General features: G+C 49.2%; 1 protein-coding gene across 1 annotated transcript in view; it reads left to right on the forward strand.

The window, feature by feature from the left end:
• LOC127237678 (cAMP and cAMP-inhibited cGMP 3',5'-cyclic phosphodiesterase 10A) overlaps positions 1–22,045 on the forward strand; it is a 147,779-nt gene that overhangs the window by 123,466 nt on the left and 2,268 nt on the right. Inside the window, exons 14-20 of the mRNA XM_051206048.1 lie at positions 6,376–6,518; positions 7,527–7,610; positions 9,256–9,406; positions 12,073–12,228; positions 14,489–14,661; positions 18,289–18,400; positions 20,501–20,581. Of these exons, the coding sequence (XP_051062005.1) occupies positions 6,376–6,518; positions 7,527–7,610; positions 9,256–9,406; positions 12,073–12,228; positions 14,489–14,661; positions 18,289–18,400; positions 20,501–20,581 (900 nt within the window). The remainder of the gene's footprint in view (positions 1–6,375; positions 6,519–7,526; positions 7,611–9,255; positions 9,407–12,072; positions 12,229–14,488; positions 14,662–18,288; positions 18,401–20,500; positions 20,582–22,045) is intronic.

Consider the following 22,045-nt stretch of genomic DNA (forward strand, 5'->3'; position numbering starts at 1 on the left):
TCACGAACAGTGGGGTTTAGTGGGGTGCAGCTTTAGCAACTTAGGATGTTTTGGGGAATGGGATCGAGTCCTTGAAGCATCTCTCCTCACCCAACTGCACCGGTCTCCCAAAGCAGAAGGTTATGTCTAGATGCTGCCACAACCCGGCACAGTTCGTAGGTCAGGGCAACTGGCCTTCAAGGGGACTGATTTTTACTAGTAAGGTGTTTCTCTGTAAGGTTTATGGTTTTTCCTCCTTCCGCTGGTCTTGTCCCGCCTCCGCGCCAGCCCCAATTAACACACAGAGACTCTGTATTTGATATGATGCTATTGGCCAGGTACTAGTTGCTTATCAGCTAGCTCTGCCTTAATTATTAACCCATTTCTGCTGATCTATGTATTTCTCTTACCGGGGAGCCGGCTGGCATTCTGCTTTCTCCAGAGTCTCCATCTTGACTCCTCCTTCCTACTTCCTCTTTCCTCCTCGTCTCCTAGTCCCGCCTACCTAGCTTTCCTATTGGCCAACAGTGCTTTATTCATTAACCAGTATGAGAAACATATACAGAATGACATCTCCCATCATTTCTCCTCACTATAAACTTACAAAAAAAAAAAAATTATTCTGTTACCTTTGAGGCTTTCTTCAACTCTGAGACACAGGGCATTGTGAAGCCACGTCTCTCCCCTCCACTTGGCCTGCCTAGGCTCACACCATGGTAGGGACTTTGCTGGGTCACAGGAAAGCTCTGCTTCACACCGGGTGTGGCCCTCCAAGCCTCCTCAGGAACCAAATGGAGAGGAAACAGCTTGCAAATAAGGTGGGCTGCAGCGACCCCCACTGTGGGCATCCCATCCCCCCCCCCCCCCCGCCATTCTCTCTGAGCGAGTCAGCCTTGCTGTGTTGAGCGGGTTTTCAGTACTGCACGACTGCCCCTGGCTGGTGACTAGACAACGTCAGCTCCCTCCCTGTCTGCCCTGAAAGCTCCATTTCTTTCCGAAGGACACTCATGTTTATTATTAAGGTTACAGATCATAAGAAAAGGCTTTGTGAGGTGTGAGTGAAGCGGTTTCCAGTTGTTAGCCGTGTTTGAGTCTAGACGCATGTGGTCTGGGCAGCTATGGGTCCTCGGGCTCTTGACCGGCCCACGTGTGTGGTTTGTAGTCAGGTTCCGTGGTGTTCTTGAATCGTGGTTCTTGAACACAAGAAGAGGCCACGGGACCGTATTAACACTAATATGCTTTCATCCCCCTTAGTTTATCTTTGGACAATATCAGACTGCGCCCTGTTGATGGAATCAAAGGGCATGTCCGGCCGGCAGCACCTACATTTTATTTATTGAGCTAAGTGATCGTTAAAAGTACTCTCAGTAGGAAAAGGCCCATTTAGAAAGGCTAGAAGTCTTTGGAATTAGCAGAATCAATTAGTTTTCACATCCCTCGTGATCTTAAAGGTTTTCAATGTGAGAGATGTGCACGGGTCTGGGACAGGGGCCCTGAGGGATAGATTGACTCTGTGCCTTTTGGGTCAAAAGATTCTCCGCACCTTGGCGGCCTGGGGAAATCACCTTTGCCGCAGTGAGACGCCACGTGGCAGCCGTTGTTCTGGACGCTTGCAGTCTCACGGTGGGCGTGGTCATACCTGACCCCACCATGCTAAGAGAAGCCGGGGCCTGCGGAATTTGAATTTGAACGATGTGTCTGAGGCTGCAGAGCAAGCATGGGACAGAGACAGGGCTGCACGCCAGGCTGCCTCTGTCCTTCAGAAGTCTCACACGTTGAGTTCAACACAGCGCTTTGCCAAGCACCCCGTGGGAAGACCCACGTCGGGGAGTGATGTTGGCATGGAGATGTACAGCCTGAGTTCCATCACTAGATTCCACATCGGGGTTGGGGGTGAGGAGAACAGACCCTTGCAAGCGTCGAAGCTGCCCTCAGCCTTCCACTCACGTACGGTGGGACACACCTACCCCCCAACCAAAGTGAATAATAAATAAACCCAAAGGAAGAGGTGTCACTACCTGCCACGCAAAATAATAGAGTAAGCGTCCCTCAGCAGGGTTTATTAGCATTCTCCCGAGAGAATGAATAAGGAGCAGAGCGGAGGTTCATTTGGGTGAGTGGATCTTCCCCCACCCAGCTGCTAAGTACTACACCCATCTCCAGAGACACTCTTAGAGGAATGCTTTTCAGGCCCTGGCTGTCCCGTAAGTTAAGGTGACATTTCAGATTAACCACCACAGTGCCTGTGGGCAATTCTTACCAATTTTTTACGGGAGAGGGCATGGTTAAAGTTCAGAATAACCCTTCATAAAGAGCATAGTAAGCAGAACCGAGATGAAAAAGGCCTCGGGATGGGCAGACAATTGGACAGTCAGGATGAAAGCAAGGGAACGGCGTGAGTTAAGTGTAGCTGATGGCCTGCCTGCCAGCCTGTCTTCAGGGTGAAGGTGTATCTCTCTTGAGATACATTTGTCTGACTTTGTGCTTTGGCCGGGTCCATGAAGGAGAGGCTGTGAGCTATGGGAGGAAACACCGGGGTCTGTGGTTCGGGGCAGCGTCTTTAAGCCTCTCCGTTTCTAGGGCGTCTCTCCTTGGGTCGTCCCCTTACTTCCTGTACTTCTCATTCATTTTTCTGCCCATTTGCACGCTCCAGTTTATCTTGGATAATTGCCTGTGGGCACCCTATGCCCAGGACTGCTTAATTATTCTTGCGTGTACCCCAGGTTCTTGCTCTTTGGAGCCCATTTGGGATTCCTCTGTGTGTGTGAGTAGCATGAACTTGAGAACTCCAGCTTTCCATCGTGCTGCCGTGGTCTCCAACACCCTCATTTCAGGAGGGCGGTTTTGCATCCCAGGCTCCAATGCAGGGGCAGCTCCTTCCCCATGCGGCTTGCTGTGAGTGGGGACTTCATTCCCAGAGTCCCGCAGCCACCTCTGCCGGCGTGGGGTTCCTTTGGTCCCCGCTGCAGCAGAGGTTTCGCGTTCTGTGTAGTGAACGCTTGGTCTTACGATGTGTGTAGAGATCCCGTTTTGTATTAACAATGATATCGTTGGATGCTATTGAAAAAGGACATACCGGAAGTGCCATTTGAAACGCCAGCAAATTGAATCGATGGGAGAGAGTGGCTGACCCATGCTAGTGAATGTGGTCTGAATGTCAGACCTCCCCAAAGTCAATCAAGCCTAGCAGTGAGACCTCCGTGGTCCTGTTTCCTGATGTCTGTTGTGTAGACAGCAAGGGGGAGGCTCAGCCGGCTCCTGGTAATGGTACAGGGCATGACTGTTACTCAGACGTCCTCAGACTCTTCACACCCATCACCCAGGGAGGATGCAGAAGCCACGGGGAGGGAGCAACATGCCGCGCTGGTAGTCATCTGGAACCAATACAGAAAAAATTCTTAACGACTTACTTCCAGCCGTAAGACCCGAACCGTCACCGCCCTACGATTGGCCACTACAGTGTACTCGATCCACAGGTGGGGACTCGGGTACATGCCTCCATGCCTGCAGTTAGTTAATGGCAAAGAGATCCAACTCAGGGACGTGACTCCAAAGTCCACCGCTCCACCTTGAAGTGACTGGGTGTCTACTACGACCGTTAAAGGCTTGGTGCCTTCCAATTACCCCATCTGTGAGTGAATGCCACAGGACTGTCAGGAGGGTTTAGTATACCGCTGGGTCACTCAGAACAGCAGCTAGCCAATGGTGTGTCCACTCAGAAGCCAGGTTCCAGTGTGTAAAGCATAAAGGGTGTGTTTTTAGTTTGTGGTAGGGAGAGGTCACACTCACAGGATCAGGTTGTCTTCATGCTGGGATTCTGGGGACCTGTGCCCAAGACTGATAGGTCATCTGCACAGACTTGAGTGTCAGACCAACAGCCATTGCTTCTCCTAAAAAAAAGTCTCTCCTGCTAACACTGGGTACAAGATTACTTCCCAGTTACAGTATGTAGGTGACCGACGGAGCCGCAGAGACATATACTTTTCTGTCCTCCTTAGTTTCCAGTGAGGTCCTTGATTGTACTGTGTTATGACCTTACACCCAGAGCAGCTAGCTGCACACAAGCCATAGGTATTGTTAGCCAGGCTCCCACTGAGCTTCTGATGGGGCTTACTGAATGTTTCTCGTCTGCAGCTTCATTTCACTTTTATTTTTCTGCAGTATTTCTCTCTCAATTAGAATTGAATTCTAATTTTGCATCTTGGATTGATTTACTTATTTCACTACTCTGTCTGTTTTCTCTTAGAATTCACTCGGGGATTTATTCATTCCTGTCCTCTTTAGATTCATTTAGACATTTATGTCATCACTGAATTCATTCATGGACATTTTATACTTATTCTGTTGGATTCTTTGCAATTTATTCTAGGTGATTTTCATTAGGGACCATTACTATGGGGATGGTAGTTTGGAGGGGCAGACATATTGCCTTGTTTTTCTGTCACATTTTGTGTTGTGCTTTGTACATCTAGAGGTCATCAATTATATCTTTGTCATGAATTGCTGGTCCACTTGCATTGAATGGATATTTGGGTCTGATTTTGGTATTACCATGTCTTAGCTGGGGTAGAGTCTACTAGGTGATACTCAGAGTTCAGTCATGGGATAGTCAGTGCTGATGGAATAGCTTGGGTGGTCCTAGCCAGGCTAGTTGTTTTATGTGCACACAGGTTGCTTGATGGGCAAGGCCTGGGCTCACCAGTTTCTGGCCTTAGATAGGTTCCTTGACTGTCCAAGAACCCTCAGGTCATAGTAGAAGCCTAAGGATGGGTAAGGACCTGGAGTTGTGGGTATGTGGCCTCAGACTGAGCTGGGGAAGAGAGTCCTGGGACCACGTGTCTATGACCTAACACAGATCTCAGTGGGAGCTGGGGACGGGACAAGTCTGGCTGTGGTCAGAGATCTATTACCTCACAGAGGTGCTACACTCTCAGTGGAAGCCTAGGCATTGGAGGACACTGCCCCATGTAAATTATACGGGACAAAAATGCAGTAGTGCACTCAGAACCATCTCAGAAACTCACCACAAACCAGGAGTAATTGAGTGTTTTCTTTGTTTGTTCTCTTGTAATGGAATTTGTCAGCAACTCAAACAGAAATCTTTACACAACACAATCCAAACTATGCCATCGTGATAGTTATATACCAAAACAATACCTCAGACACCGCCTTTTCTCCCTGTAGTTAACCCATCATGTCCCTCTAAGAGCAGGTGCGTCATCACACGCAGAGCCAAGACTGCATGCAGCGTGGTGTAGCAGCAGAGATTGCTAAGAACTGTGCCTAACAGTTTTAAGTGATGACGTAAAAGACGTCTTGACCCTTGATACATCTCGTCATTGTCCATACCATGATAGAGAGCAAGCTGTCTTATACTGATGTCACAACAAAGTGTGAGCCATTGGAGAAGCTGTTAATCACGCACATTAATTTTTGTAAAGTGCTTGTAGCCCCCACCCCCCACCCCCACCCCCAATCCCCGCGCCATCATCTCTCTTCAATTTAACCTCACAGTTTCTGATTCACGCGTGTGAGCATTTGTCTTTTTTCTGGCTCCGTTGCTTCTTAAGTGTTATCTCACATATTAGTATAAGTATTCTTATGCCTAAAATTATTTCACGCATTTAATTATTTTCATGCATACAAGCACACATGGTCTTACAAAACTCAACAGGACAGTAAACCGAGCCTCTTTATTTTCAAGTAGGCCCCCTGGATAGCCCCTACTCTCGAGGTGAGGCACCTGTATGCTGGCATATGCCCATCACTAGCTATATGCTAAGCTCTCAGTTGTCCATTAGTGTAGTCCCCCCGCCCACATTCATGGGCGTTTATATTGGACATTTGTACAAATCTGTTACACGTTTGGATTCATTGCTCTTATGCTGACATAAGCTCACTTAAGAAAGGAAGAAAAGTACAATTAAATTGGAAGGGAACGAAATCCTCCAAAGGATTATACGTCTATGTGACGTATAATTATCAAAATTTGTTTTTTTTTTTTTAACAGATATAGAAGTACCGCAGGCCTTAGTCATTTATTTACCGATACGATACTACAAGCACATTTTATTTTTGCCTCTTTTATTGCTGACATGAAAATATAATAGAGGACACTATAGAAAAAGCAGCTAGTGATTTCTCTCCCAGAGGTGTAGTAAGGTAAGGTGTTTGTTCAGGAGGATGTGGCTCAGATGAGCACTGTCCCTCCAAGGTTGTGTGTGTGTGTGTATGCGTGTGCACACACACACCTGCAGTGTGTCTGGACTGTGAGCCATAGCGAATCTCCCAAATTTCAACCATATCTCCCACCCCAACTCTGAACCCTAAAGCCTCAGTCTGGTCCACATTGTTCTAACCAGCTCCCCCCCCCCTTGCATCCCTCCTGCCTTGCAGATGTACCACAGGATCCGCCACTCAGAGTGCATCTACAGGGTCACCATGGAGAAGCTGTCCTACCACAGCATCTGCACCTCAGAGGAGTGGCAAGGTCTCATGCACTTCAACCTGCCGGCACGCATCTGCAGAGAGATCGAGCTGTGAGCACCGCGACATCCTTTCCATTCCGCTAACCCCCGGGGGGGGGGGAGAGGGGGAATGGCATCCCGATCCCGAGTGCTCCTTAAACAGCAAAACCCTGAAACGGAAACCCCGTGTGCGGTGGCCCAAACCTACAGTGCCAGCGCTTGGGAGGCTCAGGTGGTCGGATTCAGAGCCCAAGGCCAGCCAGGGGTGTAGAGTGAGTGAGTCCTTTTGTCAGGGAACCAAATCTGAAACCAGCCACCTACACAATAGCATTTATCCACCCTCTCATATATTTCAAATGGAATTTAATGTCACACTCAGATGTCAGTCTCCAAGTTAAGTGAAAGAACTTGGTAGCGGTTTGTTCCATGTTTGTGCTGTACTCTGGCTTCCCAGCACATAGCTAGCACGCTTAAGTCTAGAGAGGCAGGGCCTCGTGGTGACTGTGAGCCCACGGCAGCCACCCTGTCCCCAAGCTGGCATTCACCGTATGATTGGAAATATGCCCCTCTCTGCTGCACTATTCATTCTGGTTGTGTGTGTGTGTGTGTGTGTGTGTGTGTGTGTGTGTGTGTGTGTGTGGTGGGATATAGTATTTACATGAGTAAATGAGATCAGTTATTGGTGTGGTAACTTCAGGAGTTACAGTTACTGAATTCGTGTTTCAGCGTAGATGGAAGGCTGTTTCTGATAAGGTCCCCATGGACATTGTGATGTATGTATGTATTAGTATCGATTACCCTGGTGACACATATGGCCCCTGGACAGTGTGCTGTGTGTGTGTGTGTGTGTTTATATACATATATATTAGTGTCCATTACCCTGATGACGCCTGTGGCAGCTGCTTTAACAGATGACTCTGTAGAGTCCCGCAGGAACCCTTGTATCCATTCAGATGCAGGAGAGAGGGCAGGGGTGTGGGCAGAGCAGCCTGTGAGCATCGGGGTAGATAAGAGGGCGTGTTGATTTCTGTGCCCAGCCTGACTGCACCGAATGACCCGTTACTCTCCCTTTCATTTCAGTTTCCACTTTGACATCGGCCCTTTTGAGAACATGTGGCCCGGAATCTTTGTCTACATGATCCATCAGTCCTGTGGGACATCCTGGTACGAGCCGAGCGGCCTGTGTGACTCCATTCCAGCCCAAGGGGTGACCTCCTCTGCTCACTTGTACCTAACCAGGTCCTTTGTATGGCTATGGTAAAATGCGACATTTTAATAAACATCCAAATAAAAAGCGGCTGAGCCTGTTGGACGAACATGCAGCTTTTACAAATGCTCCAGGAACTGACGACTTCCCAGGCCCTTTGGCTGTAGCCATAGTTGACACCTGTTTAGGTTTTGTCCTGGAGATGGGTAACTTAAATGTAATGCTAGCATGTCTTATCATGCTGTCATACATACCAGATGTTGTTTAGGCTGCACAGGGGAAGAGGCAGGGCCCATGCTTAAAGCAGTGCACAATGCCTGTGGCATCCACTTCGAATCCCACATGTATCTGTTAGGTTAGGCACGAAGGGGAAGTCTCTCAGGGAATGTGACAGCAATAACAGGCTGCTAGCCTCTCCATCTGCCCTGTCTGACGCGGTTCCCCGACTTTGTGTGTGATGGGTTACATCTTACGCAGGCTGGAAATTCAGAGGCTGTATTTGCTCGTTTTCCATATTTTTGTTTTGCACTAACCCACGTGTAGAGTCTTTCGGTTTCTCTGGAATGATACTGTCAATCTTCCTGAGTCCCCAGGTGTGAGAGGGAGCCCCCAGGTATGGGAGGGAGCCTCCAGGTGTGGGAGCAATCCCAGAGGTGTGTGAGCCTACAGGTGTGTGAGGGAGCCCAGCTTTGTGTGAGAGAGTCCACAGATATGTGAAGAAATCCACAGGTGTGTGGGAGAGCCTACGGGTGTGTGAGGGAGTTCAGAGGTGTCTGAGGGAGTCCACAGGTGTGTGAGGGAGTCCACAGGTGTGAGGGAAGAGTCCACAGGTGTGTGAGGGAGTCCACAGGTGTGTGAGGGAGTCCACAGGTGTGTGAAGGAGTCCACAGGTGTGTGAGGGAGTCCACAGGTGTGTGAGGGAGTCCACAGGTGTGTGAGGGAGTCCACAGGTGTGTGAGGGAACTCACAGGTGTGTGAGGGAGTCCACAGGTGTGTGAGGGAAGAGTCCACAGGTGTGTGAGGGAGTCCACAGGTGTGTGAGGGAGTCCACAGGTGTGTGAGGGAGTCCACAGGTGTGTGAGGGAACTCACAGGTGTGTGAGGGAAGAGTCCACAGGTGTGTGAGGGAGTCCACAGGTGTGTGAGGGAGTCCACAGGTGTGTGAGGGAGTCCACAGGTGTGTGAGGGAGTCCACAGGTGTGTGAGGGAGTCCACAGGTGTGTGAGGGAGTCCACGGGTGTGTGAGGGAGTCCATGGGTGTGTGAGGGAGTCCACGGGTGTGTGAGGGAGACCACGGGTGTGTGAGGGAAGAGTCCACAGGTGTGTGAGGGAGATCACAGGTGTGTGAGGGAGTCCACAGGTGTGTGAGGAAAGAGTCTACAGGTGTGTGAGGGAGTCCACAGGTGTGTGAGGGAAGAGTCCACAGGTGTGTGAGGGAGTCCACAGGTGTGTGAGGGAGACCACAGGTGTGTGAGGGAGTCCACAGGTGTGAAAGAATCCAGATGTGTGTAAGGGAGGAGATTTTTGTACTCCTGAGCTAGGTGCTCCTCTGAAATGTGCAGTGCTATGCCGGTCTCGTCATAACAGTCTCCTGTCTACACAGCTTTGAACTTGAAAAGTTGTGTCGTTTTATCATGTCTGTGAAGAAGAATTACCGGCGGGTTCCTTACCACAACTGGAAGCACGCAGTCACGGTGGCACACTGCATGTATGCCATACTTCAGAACAACTATGGGCTCTTCACAGACCTCGAGGTGGGTGTGCATACCCTTCCATCAGGAAACCTCCGCAATGCGATGCCCCTGTCCAAGTGCCTCAATGACATGAACTCAAACACACATTACACTTTGTTGGAAATGTTGATGTGGAAATTTCACCTGCACACAAATACCCTCTGAGTAGGGGAGAGGGGGGGTAGAGGAAAGGGAGAGTCCTTTCTCCCGTATTAAACATGACAGGTTGTACATGTATTTAATTGAGTGAATTTCTGTCTCCTTCTTTTTGATTTTTCTTTTTGTTTGTTTGGTTTTTTTGTTTTGTTTTCGTTTTTGTTTTTGAGACAGGGTTTGTCTGTGTAGTCCTGGAATTAACTTTGCATACTAGCCTGGCCTTGAACTTACAGATCCACCCACTTCTTCCTCGACAGTTCTGGAATGAATGGTGTGCACCACTACCCGGCTAGAGTGAATCTCTCTTGATGCCCATATGCCCTGGATGATTTGAGAACACTGAGCACTTAGTATAGTTGACATTAGTGCCATTTTGAGTCCTCCATCATAAGGGGGCAGACTTTGAGGTACACATCGAGTTCCTCAGCTTCCGCACAGCCAAAGCTGATGCCACACTGGAAATTCTCCCAATTCCAGAGTCACAGGGGTTGGACAAGGGTTGGCTCTCTCTCATCCATGCAGCACACTCCCAGCCAAGTGCTGAGTGGTGGGAATTAGCACCCGGGTAACAGTGACGCTGTGCCCACTAGCCAGCCAGAGTTTGAGCGTGTCCCTTTGAGACCCCAGCTGGGGGGGGGGTGTCACTAACAACACAAGCCCTGGCCTCCTTTCTCCCCGTAAAGCAATGTCACACTTCTGACTACCACCTCTAACTAACATAATACATTTTGCTTTCTCCAAGGTCACATTAAAAATAGATCCACCGTGTGCCTTTGCCATCCTGTTAGACCAAAAGCATAGTTGAACCAGTAACCGTGGAAGGTGGATTCCAGAGGCGGGGAAAAGTACTATATGTCAAATACAGTTAGAAGCAGGGCTGGAAAGGCGGCTCAGTAGGTGAGAGTTGACTGTGGAGGTGTGAGGGCCTGAATTAGAGCTGTGGGCGTAGCTGTACAAAGTTTAACCCCACCCAGCACTGTGGGGGACAGAGACAGGGGCATTGCTGGGGTTTCCTGACCACCAGCCTAGCTCTCTGTTCAGTGAGAGACCCTGTCATAAAGGGATAAAGTAGGAAGTAATAGAAAAGGGCACCGATGTCTTCCCTAGCCTTCACCCAGACACACGGACATGTGTACCCTCCCCACGGACATGTATTATAGTCACCACACAAAGCCATGCAAAGGAGTTAACTGTATTCTTGATTGTCGCTTGTATGCTTTCTCAAATAATCTTTAGTTTTTAGCAGAATTTAACAACATATTAATATATTTCCCTGAAAGATTCAAATGAAGTATGCTTTTAGTTCACATGAATCATCTTCTAATTCTCCTGAAGTTTGCATTGTATTCTACTTGGGGAGACCTTCAACGTTTCCCCCCATTTAACTACTTTTGCAGTTTCCCAGCTTTCTGGGAGCCAGGGACTGCTCCTCCCTCTTCTCGCTTTGGGCTTTGGGAACGTCTTTCCTCGAGTTGGAGTCCGTGATTGCTCGGACTTTTGCCTTCCTCTGTTCACACAGAGCTTTGGCGAATGCCACCATTTCCCCTCTCTGTCCAAGGTCAGCCAGCTTGAGACTCAAACAGCTGCCCTGCCTAATTTCCACTTACCCACCTCTTAAAGTGCTCCCTGTCACTCTTGACCTGGGCCCTGATGGTCTGCTCACATTCTCCACCCGCCGGGTTTCCCTACCCCTGCTGTTTGGTGTCCCCAGTGAGGGTCACACTTGAACTTTCTCCCTTTGCCCATCACAGCCAGTCAAAAGAGCCCACTGGACACTGCATCCAGACTTGGCTTACCCCGCTTACACCGTTCTGCTCTCTCTCTTTCTCTCTCTCTCTCTCTCTCTCTCTCTCTCTCTCTCTCTCTCTCCTCTGCTTTCCCTTGACTACTGCAAACCCTCCTAGTGAGTTTCTTACTCATCACTAGACAGCCTTCTAAAACTGCCGGATGGATTTAGACAGTGCTGTCCTGGAGTCCCTTCACTCTGCTCCTCGTCATTTGGAAGATGAGGTCTGTGTGAGGACTCCTTACCTGGCCCTAGGTCTCCAACCGTCCCTCCCTCCCCCGCCTTCCTGAGGCGTGCTCTTCCACCATGATCCCCTCAGACACCACCTCACAGGCCTCTGTTGGTGTCTGACTCTTGCTGGGTCTGTCCCAGCCTGCTGACTTTGGTACAGCCTTACCTCCTGTGTCTGTATGTTGTGCGTATTGGCTGAGAATAGCAATGGTCTCGTTATGACTAGGAGAGCCCAAGCTGCCTGCTGCATGCAGAGCTCAGCTTGTCAGTAAGGCATTTGGTACCTCCTGTCCCTTCCCCGGAGTTACTGAGGGAAGCTCATTTGTTCGTCAGGTTCACACGCAGAAAAAACAAAAACAAAAACAAAGAACAGGGTTCCACGAAAGTTCAAGGGCTCCTATGCGTTTGGACGCATCAGTGGCAGAAACGAATATGGTGTGGGTGTAAACCGCAAGTCTCCAGGCCTCTGCTTGCCAGTGTCTTAAACACCCGTGCGTTCTGTTATCTCTTCAAGCGCAAAGGCCTGCTCATTGCCTGCCTGTGCCACGACCTGGACCACAGGGGCTTCAGTAACAGCTACCTGCAGAAATTCGACCACCCCCTGGCAGCCCTGTACTCCACGTCCACCATGGAGCAGCACCATTTCTCCCAGACGGTGTCCATCCTGCAGGTAAGGTGTGGGGCGACAGTGCTCTGAAGGGGGTGTGGGTGGGGTGTGGGATGCTACACAGCACACTCTGCAGGCAGCAGCTGCAGTTACTGCTTCGTCTTACTAGCTTTCTGAGGATGTAGCTCCCAGGATTGTTTAATCTATATCCCATAGCCAGTGTGTGACGTCTTCAGCAACAGGACCTTACAGGCTGGCTATGCGGGTAACCAATGGTGTGAGAAGTTGTCTTGGAGACCTCTGAGGCCTCTCTGACGGTCATAACTTGGAGGGAGATGCATGGCTTCTGGGAGTGACATTGTCCGCCCATGCAGAATTCCCTCTACTTGAACTCAATTTAAAAGTGGTATTTTGAAGCTAGCTTTCTAATCACTGGGTTTCCACGAGGCTTAGCTTAGCCTACCTACTGCCCTTCCTGTCCTTTCTCCCCATCCCCAGCATTCCTCACACTCCTTTTCATCCCTCCACTTAGGTTATATTGTGAAACAGTAGGGTTCCATGTGCCGTTTTCCGTATGCCTTTGTGTCTCGGTCAGTGTTGCGTTGCCGAGGAGAGACACCATGGCCACAGCAGCTCTTACAAAGGGAAGCATTTAACTGCAACTCTTACAAAGGGGAAGCATTTAACTGCAACTCTTACAAGGGGAAGCATTTAACTGCAACTCTTACAAAGGGGAAGCATTTACCTGCAACTCTTACAAGGGGAAGCATTTACCTGCAACTCTTACAAAGGGGAAGCATTTACCTGCAACTCTTACAAAGGGGAAGCATTTAACTGCAACTCTTACAAGGGGAAGCATTTACCTGCAACTCTTACAAAGGGGAAGCATTTACCTGCAACTCTTACAAAGGGGAAGCATTTAACTGCAACTCTTACAAGGGGAAAGCATTTACCTGCAACTCTTACAAAGGGAAGCATTTACCTGCAACTCTTACAAAGGGGAAGCATTTAACTGCAACTCTTACAAAGGGGAAGCATTTAACTGCAACTCTTACAAAGGGGAAGCATTTAACTGCAACTCTTACAAAGGGGAAGCATTTAACTGCAACTCTTACAAGGGGAAGCATTTAACTGCAACTCTTACAAGGGGAAGCATTTAACTGCAACTCTTACAAAGGGAAGCATTTACCTGCAACTCTTACAAGGGGAAGCATTTAACTGCGGCTGGCTCACACTTTCCGTGGCTTAGCTCTTTCATTATTGTGGCGGCAGCACGTCATTACACAGGCAGGCACGGGGTGCTGGAGGAGGCAGAGTCCTACACCTGGATCCTCAGCCAGAAGGAGAGACAGAGAGAGAGACACCGGGCCTGGCAACCCCAAGCGCCATCCCCTTACCCCGTGACACACTTCCTCCAGCAAGGCCACACCTCCCAATAGTGCCTCTCCCTGTGAGCCTGTGGGGGCCGTTTTCATTCAAACCCACCGCATTTCCTTTGGGCTAGCCCTTGAGGCCCTCCACACTCTTGCGCTCCCCCAAGCTTAAGCGTTTGAACTTCCCACCTTCCACGGACACACCCTCCCTCCCACCAGTGGCCCCTTTCCATTGGCCCTGGCTTCCACTGGATGCCCGGGTCTTTCGTGGATGGCTTCTGTCTGCAGTAGAGCCAAAGTGTCTGCCACCCAACCCGTCTGTAAACCCAAGTTATACCCTCCGCCGCAGCCGGGGTGTCCCGGTTTTTCTGGCTTGGTGTTGCCATCCGTCCTCTGGTGTTGCCATTTCCTGACCACCTCCCCCCCACAGGCACAGCCCTAACGTGTCAGCTTCTCATGAGAGGCAGGACAGTGGGTTGCTATTTACAGCATGACCTGAAGTGGTTGAGGATATGGATCATTTTCTAAGTTCTAGTAAAGGCACGCAGGTTTTTTGTTTTGTTTTGTTTTGTTTTAGTTTTTCGATCTTTAGTTTTTCGAGACAGGGTCTCTCTGTGTAGCTTTGGAGCCTGTCCTGGAACTTGCTCTGTAGACCTCGAACTCACAGAGATCCGCCTGCCTCTGCCTCCCGAGTGCTGGGATCAAAGGCATGCGCCACCAACGCCGGGCTTGCTTGCCACTTGGGTTTTGTGATGGCAAATGGTATCCTATGGGTAAAGTGGTCTACATAAGCAAAAGCTCTATCGCTACAACTGAACAGTCCCTTGGTTTCCCAGAATTTGCCATCACGGTGACATTTGACACAGTTGTCCGTACTGTTTCAGTACGCAGAAGGCGCCTTGGGCCTAGGCGTGACTTGTATTGGTGGTTTCCCTCTGTTCTCTCTGTAGCTGGAAGGGCACAACATCTTCTCCACGCTGAGCTCCAGCGAGTATGAGCAGGTGCTGGAGATCATCCGAAAAGCCATCATCGCCACTGACCTCGCCCTCTACTTCGGGAACAGGAAGCAGCTGGAAGAGATGTACCACACGGGGTCACTAAACCTCCACAACCAGTCACATCGGTAAGGGCAGCTTTGCAAAGGCTGGTACGAGCCTGGTGCGTGTGTGAATCAAGAACTATTTGATTTGGCGTGCGTGTGGCTTGCCTCTGCCTCCTTAGTGAGGCCATCTTTACCCTAAGGTGCACGGACGGCTGCTTGACGTCCCGTCCCTGTCTCTTCTGGGGTCTTAAGATTTCTTTTTAGGACGTCTTTTTAGGACAATTCTACTTGGTGCCCAGTGAGAGTGCAAAGTGAGAGTGGGCACAACTGGAGCCCAGCTCGCAGGAGTGAAGGCAATCAACCCTTGCAGCGGTGTGGGTCCCCCGGCTCCGCAGCAGGGGAGTTCTTCACAGGGGAGGGACAGTGTGCTTCAAGTCACCTCCGCCCGCAGTGTGTGTGGTTCTTGGGCATAAACCGTGAGCAGGAACAGGTTTTGGTTTACTCTGTCTTTATGGTTTCACCTTCACAGGGATATTACACTCTCATGGAGTATGCTTGCTTTCAGAAACCCGTGCTTCAGAAACATCCTTCTTGGATGTATTCAGTTAGTTTTAGCTAAATAGTCACAGTAATTAACATATCATTATAGAAAATCTATTTCTCCCCCCCCCCATGCTTAATGCATACGGGCCTCTGCTGGTGGCGTGAAATTAGCTGTGACTAGTTTGTGTTGCTTAAACGGCTTTAAAGGTAAGGTTTGTTTGTCTGTGCGAAGAAATACGCACCGGCAAGAGACCGCGCTCAGCCGCCATGTGATGCCATCCCCTGTGCGTTCTGTTTCTCCAGAAGTGTACACAGCGTCCCTGCGGTGTGGATGTAGCTGTGTGCCTTTTCCTCAAAACGTGCTTATATCAGAGCCGTTCCTTTTTTAAGAAAAGATCTATAATTCAGTGCAGCATAAAAAGATGTAAAGGTTTTGGAAGCCTTCTCCAGGTGGATGGTGACAGTTTCTAGAATTTTCTACTATAAACAAGGATGCAATAAAGTTTGCTCGTGGAATCTCTCCCATGGCCCCTTGAAAGCCTATAGCGTAGGGCTGGAGAGATGGCCCTTCCAGAGGGCCCGAGTTTTGTTCCCAGCACCCACGTGGCGGCTCACAAACAGGGACCAGGTGTCTTGTTCTGGCCTCTGTGGGTAGCAGGAGTACACGTGGTATCCAGACACACTTGCAGACAAAACCCTGACACACATGAAATAAGAACAGGTAAGAATGTATTGCTATAAATGTACATGGTGAGGTCTGTTCCGTGCACTCTTGTCTGGCTCACAGAAGGACCTCACGCTTGCTGACTGCCGTATGCCGTGCCGTGTGCTGTCTGTTCACAACACGTGCTTGTCCCGTTGAACTTTTTTTACTCGTAACAAATCGTCTGAGCTGTCTTTAACTAAGGACATTGCTCTTCTGTGTTCTTTTTCACAGATATTCTCTTTAGGTGAAAAGAAAACTTTTCTTCATGTTTTCCGTGTGTGTGTGTGTGTGTGTGTGTGTGTGTGTGTGTGTGTGTGTGTGTGTGTTCCTGGATATGTGCATGTTGTGTGTGTGAATTTGTCTGTGTATGCGTGTGCCTGTGTGTGTACACATGTGTGTGTGTACGTGTGTGAGTGTGTATGTGTGTGTGTCTGAGGATGGAACCCAGGACCTCACGTATGCCAAGCAAACCCTGGGTTAGCAAGTGACGCTCTAGCCCCAGATTATCTGTTGAGAACATAGAACCCTCAGTTCATGAAGCCACATCCGTTACTTGCTCTTATCAAACCGCTCAGCAATGTGAATAATTCATAAACTTTTGTGTATTTTATAGCTCAGTTTTTTGCATTTAGCTCTGGATTCTTACATTAACAGAATTTTGTTTATTTTGTTTACTTTTTCTTGACACAATAAATCAGTATCGCTTAATGACTAATTCATTTTCCTCACCTAGTTGAATATGAGGAGAGTTTATATTGAACTGGGTGTTTCCTACAGGGAACTCACCCCTGCTCATTCAGGGTTGGGGTCTAATCCCATTCAGGGACAGAATGAAACATCCATTCTGGCATTTCTGAGTGGCCATGGCCATCTAACGGATATGTAATTGCGAATAAAAACAGTAATTGTACTTAATACAGATCCATGTCAAATTTCCAGGCTGTTTACTTCCTCATGAGCTCATGAGCGATAGAGTAGCAACTTGGCATTGTGTTGTCTAAATAATTTTAACAGTTCTCATCCTTATACCAGCAGTTTTAAATGTGAGGTTATTTCCAGTGGAAAAAGTTTTTACGAAGTCCCCAGCTAGTAACATTGCTTTTACAGACTTCTGAAATGAGAAATGCATCTTATTTTCAGATTAGTCCTTATTATACAATTTTCCACAAAAATGTTTGGGGTTCTGGTGAATGAGATTGACTTACTTCAATTGCATGAAAGAATTATTTGTAAATATAATGCTAGTTGTCACATTCTCCATCTGTTTAGTGAATCTACCACTTGAGGAAGGAAGGAACTTAATTCTTTAGAGGCCCAGATTTAAAAACACTCTCCTTTTTAAGCTGAAAGTTAGCCGATCCAGAGAATCGTACATTTCTCCGGCCACTTTTACCCGTTTGAGTCTTGAAATGCCAGCTGCCTGGGATGGCAGCCCCCTCACCTGACTATTGAGCGGCTCTGTGACCTGTGGCAGGAGTAACAAGCCCTCGGGACATTCCCGTTGGTCCAGGCTGTGTCTGCAATGGAGAAATCCATTGGTGGCCCTGTGTCCCTCAGGCCGGCCCGCTGCGCCCATGGGACCTGGAAGCGTGTCTCACCTCTGACACAGTTCCGAACCTCGGGTGACGAATGGTCTTCATAAATTATGTCATTTTTCTCCACTTGAGGCCGGGACATGATATTTCCTTACTTCATTTCACCAGACCAAGTGTCACCAGAGAAAGCCCAGTGAAGCCACGGGCAATTTGTTTCTCTGAACTTTAAGCAATTGTTATTATCTCTTTAAAACTAAGAAAATACTTAGTTCCACTTGCACAAATAGCGAGTTGGACGTGCAGTCCATCACTGCAGCTGCCAAGAAGCTAAAAGGAGGAACCCTTTCTTTGGCACAGTCTGAGTTTGAACATGTTCTTGCTAAACAGCATAGCCTTGGAGGGAGGGAGCAGGCCCACCCCACTCTGCCTGCAAGCAAGCTCACCGCGCACCCTGACCTGGTCACGATACTTCTCCCTATTAAAAGTTAAGCATTCTTGTACATCTCAGACCTTGTGGATTCAGGATGAAAGCTTGGGGCCAGGTTTTCTTTTCAGGTGACATTGAACTCGCAGAGGTCTGTGAAATGAAAGCTTGACCCATAGCCCCGAGGGGGCCAGACAATCTGGAGGGTCACAGAATGCTGCCTGCTCTGAACCACTGCTCTGGAGCACACACACACACACACACACACATTATGACTCACCATGAGTACAGAGCACACCCCTGTAGGACCTATGGAAGAAGTCCCCTATTGCTGCCCTGTCTGCTAAGCTATGTGGTTCTGCTTTTTAAATGCTCTTTCTGTCATCAGGAAGTAACACAGCACAGGCAAACTACACCTGCCAACCCCCCCCCCCGCCCCTCCTGAGTCTCCAGGCAAAGTGCAAACACCGCATTCACACCAGCTTTGTATCGTCTTTTAGAGACCGCGTCATCGGGTTGATGATGACCGCCTGTGACCTTTGTTCTGTGACAAAACTATGGCCGGTTACGAAACTGACGGCGAATGACATATACGCGGAGTTCTGGGCCGAGGTACGTCCTTGATTCTTAGGCTAACTTAGACATTACCAAGAAATGCGGATGTATCTCAGCAGAAATAAAACAGCTAGCGAGCGGCTCGTCAGTGTACCCGATAACCTGACTGGCCGCAGGCATGTTAACAGTCACTTTGGGGAACAGTGGTTAGTCACACACCGTGATGGGTTCAGCAGTTACAGCCATACAGTGAGAACTCTGTCACAGCCTACCCCGACTGAGGGCAGGTTCCCTGATCTCCACTGGGAGTTGAAGACCACGGTCACTGGGCATTGCTGTGGTACCTTTCCCTTCTTGACCTCTGACCTTTGCTCGCTGGGACTGTACTCTTGCACATTGCTTTATATGTTTCCCTGGACATAAAGGACTTCAAAGCCCCAGGCTGCATCTGCCACCAGCGAGGAATTGGGTGGGACTTCCCTGTTTGCCTGTGTGCTCACTGGCCAGCCAAAGTCCCGCCCCCTCTCTAGGCCATCCAGCCTCTAGAGCCATTGGCTCTCAACCTGTGTGTCGCGATCCCCTTGAAGTTAAACGACCCTTTCACGGGGGTCATCTGAGACTCCCGGAAAACACAGATGTTTACATTATGACTCACAGCGGTAGCAAAATTTAGAGCTGTGAAGTAGCAACAAAAATAATTTTATGCTTGGGGGTCATTACAACATGTGGAACTGTATTAAAGGGTCACAGCGTTAGGGAAGTTGAGAACCACTGCTTTGGAGCTGTAGCGGACACAAGATCACTCCCTGCAGACTCCTCACGACTGCCCGGTCCACGGTGGATGAAGCTCCAAGTGCTGTAGGCAGTCCCCAGGGCCTTTGCCCTCCCTGGGAGGAGCCATGAGTAGTCTCCAGGTCCTGGCCTTCCTGACACTCTGCTGCTTCCTACTCTACCCCTCCCCCACCCCCACATTCCTCCCCTGTGCCTTTCAGAGGTGAATAATGGCAGCGATGCAGCCTGCTGTCTTGGTCTTGGGTCATGTGGCTCCAGAGCCTGGTTGCTTTGGTCCTTAGCTTGTAGCGCTCCCCCGGCAGTCAGCACCGCATGTCAAAGCTTCTGCCACAAGCAAGGGAGCAACTCAGATCTGCCCCTGAGGCTGCCCTAGCCTGCCTCTGCCCCCACAGTCCTTGAAACTTGCTCACGAGATACCTATCCTTTGCTTGTCCCAGCCACCAAGTTTCCTTTTCAGCCTTCATCTTCCTCTGAACACACACTGAAGTCGCTTATCTGGAAGCCAGCCGGGTCCCTCCTGAGACCTGCGACCTCATCCTGAGCACGAGCTTGGCAGGTTTCACTCCTTTGGATAGTGAGAGGACCACACGAGACCCGCCAGTCTCTGCGTGCAAAGCGAGCAGCGGAAGATTGGGTGCTCTGAGGACCTGGGTGCTACAGGGCAGGTTTTGGGGCACAGTATTTTAAGTGATGGGTGTGGAAACTCATTTCTGATTCTAAGAAACCCTAGGAGGTTTCAGTGTAGAGTTGTGATTTCTGAAGGAAAACAAGCTCATGTAAATGACTAAGTATGCACCATTAAGAAGATTTCGACAAACTTTAAGATTTCAACAGTTTTTAGTGACTTTGTAAGAGCTGTGAGGATGCGGTGTCCATCTTGTAGCCTTTCTAGGGGATTAAGTGGGATGATACAAATACAAATCCCAAAGCCTGGTGTTCCGGAAGTCCCCTGCGGCATCCACCCACAGCAGGAAGGGAGGTACCAAGCTGTGTGGCAGTCATCCCGGCTCCTCACTGGCCATTTTGGCAAACTGGCCATCATTCCCCAGTCTTGCTGGTCTTACACAGAGGAGGGACCTTTGGAAAGGAAGCAAGGGCAGCCTTTATGCCTCTGTACACCCTCCACCCTTCTCGCCGACAGCTGCTATATGGCGCTACAAGAGGAGATGTTTGTATATCCAGAAATTTGGCCAAAAAAAAAAAAAAAATGTAGGAGCAGTTTCATGGTGACTCAAAGGTTGCCATTGCTTTGACAGTGTCTTTTCAGGAGTGGATCAGCTTAAAGGAAATTGAAATTTTTCACCAACACCAAAATTTTGTGTGACTGCTTAAAGACTACAAATAATCTCCTCCTGTCTGTTCCAGGGTGATGAAATGAAGAAACTGGGAATACAGCCCATTCCCATGATGGACAGAGACAAGCGAGATGAAGTCCCTCAGGGACAGGTATGCAGAACGAGCGCCATCATCTGTCTGTCTGTTCGTCTGTCTGTCCATCTGTCCATCTGTCTGTCCTTCCATCGTCTTTCTGTGGGACCCACTTGTAGTGTGTTCTGCCTGGCCCCCTGTGTTTGTGTGAACCTCCTGGAGTCCTGCCCGCCCTGGGGTGTAGACACCTGCCCTCTCTCTCTCTCTCTCTCTCTCTCTCTGCTTTTGTTTCACTCTCTTACATCTGGTCACTAAATCACTGGACGTGCATCTCCTCACTAACGAAGGGGCCTAACGAAGCCTTTCTAAACAGTCGTAGCTGAGTCTGTCCCCCCAAAAGGGTTCTGTTTCAGAACTCTCAACCAGAAATAGGGTTCACTTTAAAGCAGATTGAAAACAGACTGAGCTTTGCCCAAAGAGTAACTGCTTTCCTAGCGTGAGGGAGTTTTAAGGGTCTCTGAGATCCACAAATACTTTCCAATTCTTCTAAATTGACCCTGTGAGGTTACGGTTTTCCAGTGTGTAATCTTTCCCTCTGGTGTTCTAGCCCAATGACTCCTTGCTCTGATTAGAATAAGAAAACACCTCCATAGGCTGTGCAATTAAAAGCAAGCCTACTGTGATGGTTCAGCCCTGCAGCCCCAGCCTCCCGGGGAGCCCGAAGCAGGAAGCTCATGAGCGCCAACCTGGACTGCAGTTGACACACTGTTTCAAACTTAGTTTCAAAGTGGGAACTGTGTTGCTCTGGTAAGGAGGCAGTGACCGTAACCACAGCAGGAGAAAGCAAAGCCTCATAGAACTCCTGCTGCCAAAGCCTGCATCTACTCTGGGATGCATCTCAAAGTTCTGTTTGAAAAGAAGCTGCTGGCCTAACTTAGCATGCTGAGACCCTACTTTGCCATCTACTGGCCAGTGGGGCTCACCAGTGGAGGGCAGGTGTCTGGTCACCACTACTCAGCCCTACAGTGACCCCTGTCTATCTCTCACTAGGTAGGCTGGGGTAACTCCAGGTATTAGAACTTGAAGTCTGAGTGGGGGTGGGGGGCGTGGGGGCGCTGAGCTAGGAGAAGGTCAGTGAACACGGTTGCCTAGTGAAGGGCGAGATTCTGGGTGAGGTTGGGGATGGCACAAGGGTAAAGGTCACAGAAGGAAACCAGAAATATCGTCAGCTGTCCCCTAATGCTAAGCTGGACCACAGGGCAGCATCAAATTAACACACAGGACCGCAACAGGCCTGACTTGCTTGGCTTGTTGAACACACTAAAGTTTGGGGTCCTGTGGGTGCAAAGGGCAGCGCTGTGTTGGGGATTTGTGTGTGTGTTCTTGTCATTCATCTAATGCATTGGTCCTCTCAGGGCACAGAAGACACAGCACACAGCAGAACAGTAAATAGTATACACAGCACACAACACATAGCACATACACATAGCAAGACAGCACACCCACAGTATGCACACACACACACACACACAGCATACACAG

Source organism: Phodopus roborovskii, unplaced genomic scaffold (genome assembly GCF_943737965.1).
Source record: "Phodopus roborovskii unplaced genomic scaffold, PHOROB, whole genome shotgun sequence".
In the NCBI taxonomy this organism is placed as follows: domain Eukaryota; kingdom Metazoa; phylum Chordata; class Mammalia; order Rodentia; family Cricetidae; genus Phodopus; species Phodopus roborovskii.